At 34.4% G+C, this 8,876-nt stretch overlaps 1 protein-coding gene across 1 annotated transcript in view; it reads left to right on the top strand.

Moving 5' to 3' along the window:
• Positions 1-292: 292 nt before the first annotated feature.
• Positions 293-8,876, top strand: part of LOC129224451 (uncharacterized) — a 29,379-nt gene continuing 20,795 nt past the window's right edge. The window contains exon 1 of the mRNA XM_054858905.1: positions 293-434. Within this exon, the coding sequence (XP_054714880.1) occupies positions 407-434 (28 nt within the window). The 5' untranslated portion in view covers positions 293-406. The remainder of the gene's footprint in view (positions 435-8,876) is intronic.

The raw sequence follows: 8,876 nt of genomic DNA, 5'->3' as shown, positions 1-8,876 counted from the left end.
CGTTATTACCTGAGCTTCAAAACTTACAAGTTTTTCTGAACTCCTCGAATTGAGTCAAAATATCTTTCTATTATACATTCCACAATTGTACTTATACTTTCGGCACGCCCACGCTGCAGAAAGGGGAGGAGTTTTGCATAAGAACTAACGCAAAATACCTAGGCTTTTTTTTTCAATCGATTTTATAAAATCATTTCCTTTGTTCTCTAGCTTTTTGAGATAAACGAATGATTTCCGCAAAATTTCCTTTTTTTCCCCTCGCTCTTATCTCTAGCCGTTAGTGCAACCACTACAGATATTGACGTCGTTACATTTTTAATTTATGACGATAGGAATACTCACAGATTGACCTGAAAGTGGAATCATATCCACATTCGATTGCTAGTACGTTGTATAAGAAGACAAAATGAAGCTTGCTTTTCTCGTCTTAGCCAGTAAGACCTTTAACTAACACTTTATATTATAGTTTTGAATTAAATCATTATTGATCTTTTACCCAATGTTTCTATTAAGTTTATATAGTACTAGTGGTACCCGCACGGCTTTGCCTGTAGTAGAAAATCAAAAGGTCATTTGGTTCGCCTGTATATTTCCAAATAATGGATGATGAATTTCTCGCCAATTTGCGATGTTAGTTTGCTCGCCCATGTTATGGTAATTTCCTCTTCCTTCCTCTAAAATCTTCTTAAAATTGGAATAAAAAAAGAACAAAATCGAGTTTTTAAAAAATCGCTTTGAGATGCACACCCCATGCTACAAATTAATTTCGTGCCAAATTTCATGAAAATCGGCAGAACGGTCTATAACGCAGCTCTGGTTAGTTGAGCTGTGACCTTGACTATGTTTACCTGTTTTAGGGGAGTTTAGTGAAAAATAGATGTGTTATTGGCTCGGATTTTAGTTGGAATATTTTTGATAAACTACTAAGAAAGTTTCTCAATTCAACTTAGCGCCAATTACCCTATGCGCGTCAAAGATCCAAACATCTAGAGGGGGGAGAGAACAGCGAGAGATCCAGACATCTAAACAGACTCAGCTTTATTATTAGTAAAACTTACTTTCAAATAAATTCTTAAATATTCGTTAGTTATTTTATCGATTTATTTCAAACTAGCGGCATTGTCCGGCGTTGCACGGTCTGCCTCAAAACAAAAGTTCTGTCAAGTGGCGCATGTTCAGCAATTAGTAAAGGAAAAAGTGTAAAATTTCCAATTAATGTGTAAAAAAGAACTACTTCATGACTAAAAATTTAAATTCAGGCCTCGATGGATTTTTTTTTAAATCTCAAAACTTCAATCATCTTTATGTACTAACCAGCATCCGGGCAGATTGTTCCACGTTGACAACAGCTGTATTTTGTTCAGAAAATTTCACAAAATTTTTAAAAGCTTAGACAATGCTCAAAATTTATTAATACTAGCAGATGATATTTTTTTTTTTTTTTTAAAGAAAAGCTGAAAACTAAACTCATTTTCTTTGATTATATTCGCAATTCCAGAGCTCGAATACGCTACCTTGATAAACAATACTACCGAAAAAGGTAAAACAGTCCATTCCACGTGTTTTCTTTGGGGTAAATTACAGGCTTTAGACAGTCTGTGGTGTAATGTAATTTCAGAAGAATAGAAAAGAAAGCTTCCCACAAACAAGATAAAAAATTACTGTCATTCACAAAGCGTCAAAGCAAGTTATAAGTTACGGAATCTGTTTGTTTTACCTTTTTCATCCGCCATCAGACAGTAGCTGCAGCGCTCCCTATAGTTTATTGGAGTTGCGAATAAAAAAGTTTTCACTTTTTTCCCCAAAAATAACTATGATTATGAAACAGACGATATTTTATTAAGAGAGATAAGCTTCACTCTGTTTTTTAGCCTACTTTCCTAGTAAAAGTTAGAGAAAGAAGAAAAAGGCATGAAGGAAGGCTAAATGCATCTTGAAAATATCGCGAAAAAACAAAAAGTCAAAAATAAAGAAAATAATTAAATAAATATCGGAAAATTAAAACCTGGAAAGTGGGGTACTGAGATGGGGAAAAATGTCTGTCGGTCTGTCTGCTCCCCCTCCCCCTTTAACTTTTGAGTGATAGTCCGATTCAAACTATTTTTTTGTTCGAAAGATCTCAGCGAGGACACCTCATTCCTATACTTCGTTCCATTTTGAACAGTTCAAAAAAACTTAACATTAGCGTCTACGGGGAAATTCAAGGCAATTCCGAACTTAGAGGCGAATTTGCTTCAAACAAACTTTGTAAGAAAAAGCTTTTGATGAAAAACATATACTCTAGCTCCAAAAAATGTTCGTACACCTAGGACTTTCAATGAAATAGGACCCCATCCATTGGTTAGAATTAATATTTCGAAATAGGTATTTAATTATAAGATCTATGATCAATGTTCAAGAAAACTACATGAATTTTTTTTAAAAACATTAAAACTTAATTTTTTTAAATCAAAGACCAAAAAGTGCCGGAAATTTTAAGTCTTCGTACACCTTAAAAAATGTTTATATATTATTTAATAATCTATCTTTTTATTAAGTTATTATTTAGTAGAATATCATGCAGTATCAACAACACCTTTTAAACGTCTGGGAATTCGCAACTCCAATAAACTATGGGGGGCGCTGCAGCCAATGTCGAATAGCGGATGAAAAATGTAAAACAAACAAATGCTGTAACATAATTTGCTTTCACACTTAGTGAATGGCAGTAATTTTTCATCGTGTTTGTTGGAAGCTTTCTTTTCCATTCAGCTGAAATTACACTACACCACAAACTGTCTGAAGCCTGTAATTTACGCCAAAGAAAACACGTGGAATGGAATGCTTTACCTTTTTCTTTAGTATTGTCAATCACTGCAAAGTAGCGTATTCGAGCTCTGGAGTTGCGAATAGATTTCATTCTTTTTTCTTTTTCGCATAATTTCTGAGTAAGTGTTCAACTGCACTTCGAGTCTTACTGTTTCTAGCTCTATTTTCGTTTCAAAGCCGTATTTTCGTAATCTACCCTCCAGATATCTCTAAATATGTTACATTAAGTTCAAATCTGGGAGGCTGAAGGTGTATTTTTTAAACTTTAGGACAATTTTTGAGGCACTAGACGCAAACGTTAAAAACCGTGTGCTTCTTATCGTTGTCTTGATAAAAAATAAAGTTGTTTCAAATAACCAAATTTTTGGCTAAGAGTTTAAAATATTTAAATGAACAGTATGATTCATCACCTCATCAAAAAATTCCAAACTACCAAGGCCTGTTGCTGATATGTACCCTCACACAAGAATACCTTCACCGTCCTGATTAACTGGTCTAACTAATTTCTTAAGATTAAGTTCCTAATTTTTTCTTCTATTTGCAATTATACAACAATTTAATCAAAAATGTTAAATTAATTTTTATCCGTAAGTAAGACGTAATTCCAAATTGTTTTGAGCTTATTTATCATTGATTTTGTGACGAAAAGAAAGGTGCAACAAGAATGAAAAAGTATCTTATTCCAGTGATGAATCTTTTTTGAAACATCTGTCGAAGGAATAGGTTTCTAATTCGGCATTAGAAAAGCGAAACGCTTAAGAAATCTTGTGTAAGACGTTCTCTCAAATTGAGACATCCTTTATGTTATCGGGATGCATGAAAGTTGCTGGAACTGGGCAATTGTATGTATCTTAAAACAATGTGGGAATTCGCTGTTTATCAAGATATACTGGGTTACGGCATGATTACTGCTAGGAAGCATTTATCTTTCAACAAGATTCCGCTTCGTGTCACATCTCTAAAGTGACTCGTAGATTTTAAGCCGAAAGAAAGATTTCGGTATTAAATTAACCAAGCAGCTCTACCGATCTCAATACCAGTGCCAGATCTAGAAATTTTCCAAAGTGGGGCAAAACTTCAAAATGCCACCCCCACCCACCCAACACATCCATCTTGCTTTAAATTTTTCTATCAAGTTGCATTTCCTATTTTCAATAAACTGTAAAGTGCGATATAGTTTGATTAAAAATCAATTTTTATTAAAAATGTTATTATGAGCATTTTTTTTTTTTTTTGTTAAAATGGAGGAGGATTTCATGGCACGGCACAGCCATGAAAACTGTTGAAATTTTCAGGGGGGTTAATTCTGTAGGATTTTTATTATATTCTGGGGACTTGTTGTTCGGGGGTTGCTCCATAGCATTTGAAGGGGTGCACAGGGCCGTCGCTAGGTCAAAAAACTGGGCAGGGGGTACGCATTTTTCAGCCCCTTAATTGTTTGAAACTCATGTTTTAATATGTAGAGAGAGAGAGAGAGAAGATTTAGCTTCTCTGGGGTTTAGCAGGGAGTCATATTTCTCGACTTCACTACAAACAAATACAACTGTACGTTACATTCAATTATGTCCAGGAATGGGCGGCCGGGAAAAATTTGAATTTCGAGAAATAGTTTTAGATGATCTAGTGTGATGTTAATGGAGAAAGCGATTCGGGGTTCATCCCGCGATATTTTTTTTGAAATTGCAACTCCACATACGTTCTGAGGTTCTGAAGCATTTCCGATTGTAACAAGGAATTTTCTTGAAATTTTAATTCGAAAAATACAGTTTAAACGATCTTTTGTGACGATAAGGAAAAAAGAGATTCGGTGGCTATCCCTAGATTTTTTTTTTTTTTTGAATTGGAGCCTTAAACACGCGATTGTTTGTCTTTCTTTGTTAAAAGTTAGTGCAGCGTCAGTTTCTTGAAGTTAATGCTTCCAAAGCATAATTTAAGCCAACCTTCGAAGATAGGGGAAGGAGTTTTCAAGGGGCTTGCGCGCAGAAATGTTTCGTAATTGAAGTACTGAAAACGAGATTAAAGACGGTTTTTGATGATGTTGGTGAGAGAAAAAGAGACGTGGGGGGGGGGCATTCCTCCGAAAAAAATTCAATGTTATAGCAACACTGTTTTAGAAGATTTTTGGAAACGTTAATGGGAGTTGAGTTCGGAGTCTTCTCCTGGGGGGGGGGGGGGGGGGGGAAAGAAGTGAAATTCCATTAACGCAATCGTAGGTGAGCTTCAATAATGTTATAGGGTGGGGGTTAAGGAATCTCCCTCGTAAGGTTTTCGGGATTGAAGAATTAATATTGAAGTTTTACAGGATCTTCGGTAATATCAGAGGAGGGCAGATTCGGGGGACCTCCAGAAGTTTTTTAAAATTAAAGTCCAAAAGACAATATTTATTCGCATTTGAATGATAGGGATGGGAGAGCCTTTTTTAGGGGTTACGATGTGAGCACCCTCTTGGGAGCTTTTCGAAATTGCAATCGTAGACTTCATGTGTAGGCCATCTTTAATAACGTTAGAGCAAAGTATGGGATTCGAGAATATTTCCAAGGAATTCTTTTAAAACCTAAGTTTCAAAACTCACTTCCAGACCACATTTAAACATTTAGAACTTCTGGTGGCAGTATTAAACTAACCCCCAAAAAATGAAAGTCGGTATTTCTAGTCGCACACACTTATTTTTTTTATGCCAAAACAATTGTACAAAAAAGTCTCATATGATTTCATAAAATGAAGGGGGCGAGGGCGTCTTCTTATCGCAAAGTACTTAGCTAACTTGGTTTTTTTAAGGTGCTGGTTTGCTGGTTAATCAAGATGTCATGGTAATGATCTACAAAACTTTAACCCAACACACAAACGCAGAAAAAAAAAACTAATATTTCAAGGACTAATTTTATTGGTTAGGATTCACTAACGTATAGGGGGAGCCCATAAAAACCTGCACACAAACGTACGAGTCTCTCCTACCTTGACACCGTAAAATGTGAAGCCCCTAAAATATGCTGCCATAGGTGATAGCACGATGCCTACACCAGAAGCCAGTTGATAAACGAGGAAACAATCAATATTTTGTAGATTTTTATTCAATTTTACTAAGTGGCAAAGTATATATGTTCCAGTTCAGTCCCACCAAAATTGCTTGCTAATCCCCTTCCGTAATACTTAAAAACGCCTGTGTCGAGTCGCTTGATGCTCGCCGCCTCGTTTTACTGACTTCTTTTGTAAAATTTGCAGCTATTTTTGAATATATATGACTATATAAGTCAATTTCAATTGTCAGCAAAATAAACGAGAAAGCATGAAATCCCACCCACACAATTTTTATCGTATCTGTTGAGTTAAATTTTCTTAGTTTAGTTTTGCATAACTATCTTTTCTTTTTTTTTCTATATTCATATTTTTACTATTTAATACTTAGAGTAGTTTCCAGAATTACTTAGAATACACCAGCCCGGAGGCACCACTCGAATTTGCCGCCCCCTTAAAATTGCCGCCCGGGACAAAAATCCCGGTTTGCTTCCCCCCCCCCCTCCCGGTAGATCTGACTCTGCTCAATACCACCGAAAATTTGTGGCATCGGCAAATCTAAAGAAAAAGGTTTAAGGCCTAAAACCCGCTAACAAAGTTTAACTCATTGCCGCATTAAAGAGGGTATGGAAACAGAATCAGTAGCCTTGAATGTAAACAGCTGATGGAATTTCAATCTGAAAAGATTAAAGATGTGATTCTTGCAAAAAATGACGCGACAGAATATTGATATTGGTTCGTTTGCAAATTTATTTCGTATTTTAATTTTAATATTCTGCAAAGTATCCTCACTATAAACTTTGGATAATTCTTCCTAAGATAATTTTTAATTAAGTTTATATGAAATGTTATGTACATTTTAGAGTATATAAGAAAGGCGGCACGTTCAATTAAACACCTAATTTGCTTCAATATTCTGTTTAATTAAGCTTTTCCCGTAAAAAAATAAACGTATTCTATTTTCTTTTTTTTTTTTCTTTTTCTTTTTTTTTTGAATTTGGGTTGTAGAAAAAGTTATTGGTTTTGTAAATTTTTGAATTTTGAAGGATTTGAATGTTTTGAGGTGTGCTGATTAACTTTCGACCATTTTTGAAAATGTCTCTTTGTTGTGTGGGACCAATTTGTTGTGGCTACTCTACAGCAAAAGTTACTGCATGAATTTGAACGAAATTTGATACACATATGTACTCTATACAGTGGCTCCCAAAAGTCTTCGTACACCTACGACTTTCAACGAAATAGGTCCCAATCCATTGGTTAGAATTAATATTTCGGAATGGGTATTTTATTATAAGATCTATGATCAATTTTTAACAAAACTACATGAAAAGTTTTTTAAAAACATTAAAACTTAATTTTTAAAAGATCAAAAACCAAAAAGTGCCGGAAATTTCATCTCACAAAAGTCTTCGCACACTTTGTAAAATGTCTATATCTTATTGAATAATCTAACTTTTTATTAAGTTATTAATTAGTAGAATATCATACAGTATTCATAACACCTTTTAAACGTCTGGGAATAGATTTCATTCTTTCTTTCCTTTTTTTTGCGTTCTGAGTGAGTGTTCAACCACACTTCGAGTCTTACTGTTTCCAGCTCTAGTTTTCGTTTTAAAGCCCTATTTTCGTAATCTAGCCTCCTGATATCTCTAAATACATTACATTAAGTTAAAATCTGGAGATTGAGGGGTATTTTCTAAACTTTAGGGCAATTTTCGAGGCACTAGACGCAAACGTTGAAAACCGTGTGCTTCTTATCGTTATTTTGATAAAAAACAAAGTTGTTACCAATAACCAAATTTTTGTCTAAGGGTTCAAAATTGGTTTTTAAAATATTTAAAGGAACAGCATGATTCATTATTTCATCAAAAAATTACAAACTACCAAGTCCTGATGCTGATATGCACCCTCACACTAGAAAACCTCCACCGTCCTGATTAACTGATCCAAATAAGTTCTTAAGATAAGTTCTTAATTTTTTCTTCTACATACAGTTATACAACAATTTAACCAAAAATGTTGAATTTATTTTTATCTGTAAGTAAGACGTGATTCTAAAACGTTTTTAGCTTATTTATCATTGATTTTGCGGCGAAAAGTGTAAGCTTTCTGTTTTTCGCACGACCAAGAAAATTTCTGCGGGAAGAGGTCCCATTTAATCCAGCTAATCAGAGAACTTGGCGAACAATTTTAGGTGAAAATTAAATGTAAAATGTTTCATTTAACTCTGCAGAAACTGTTACAGCACTCAAATGTGTGTTTTTCATAATTTTTTTAACTTTAAATCTCCGATCACGTTTGGTCAACTTTGCCGGTTCACCTTTTCTTACCTTGTTTTCGGCCCGATTCCTTTCTTTAAAAAATTTATCAAGCAACTAATTTACTATACAAACAGATAAATTAACTAATTTAGAGACCTTTCAAACAAATTTACCACTACTGTGGGAAAAATATTCAAATTTTGAATGGTGTTTGTGGGTTTTTACGAATACCAGCCATTTTACAATATTAAGCACAATATTAAGGCATAAATAAACAAAAAATTGGAGCCAAATGACTCTTAAGGATCAACACAATGCAAAAATATTAATAAAATGGCAGATAATTTTAATCATGCATTTATTCGAAAATATTTGAGTGTGCGATGACTTTTGTGGAGTGTTATTTCTCTGTCTCTTCGTTTTCTGACCCATTTCAAAAAGAAGATCCGTCAATATTTTGAAAAAACCAATGGGTTGTATTTAGAATGACATAGGAATGATGTGAAAAAATATTGAAGTTCATATTCGAATTCAGTTTCGAATTGTATTGATTTTTCTAAAAAATTTCAAAGTGTACGAACACTTTTGGGAGTCACTGTATGAACTTGTACCCATTACCCATTAGTTTTTGGCGCGAATTCCACCATGAGGGTGGAGCAATCGAGCGTTCGAGAAGTAACTGGCGGGATTCAAACAAAATTTGGTCAACATGTTGCCTTTAACGGGTACAGGTGCTGATTGAATTTCGGTGTCAATAGTTGAGCAATCGAGTATTTTTTCTCGATTTTTAGT

Source organism: Uloborus diversus, chromosome 6 (assembly GCF_026930045.1).
Source record: "Uloborus diversus isolate 005 chromosome 6, Udiv.v.3.1, whole genome shotgun sequence".
In the NCBI taxonomy this organism is placed as follows: Eukaryota; Metazoa; Arthropoda; class Arachnida; order Araneae; family Uloboridae; genus Uloborus; species Uloborus diversus.
This window is presented reverse-complemented; position numbering and strand designations above follow the sequence as displayed.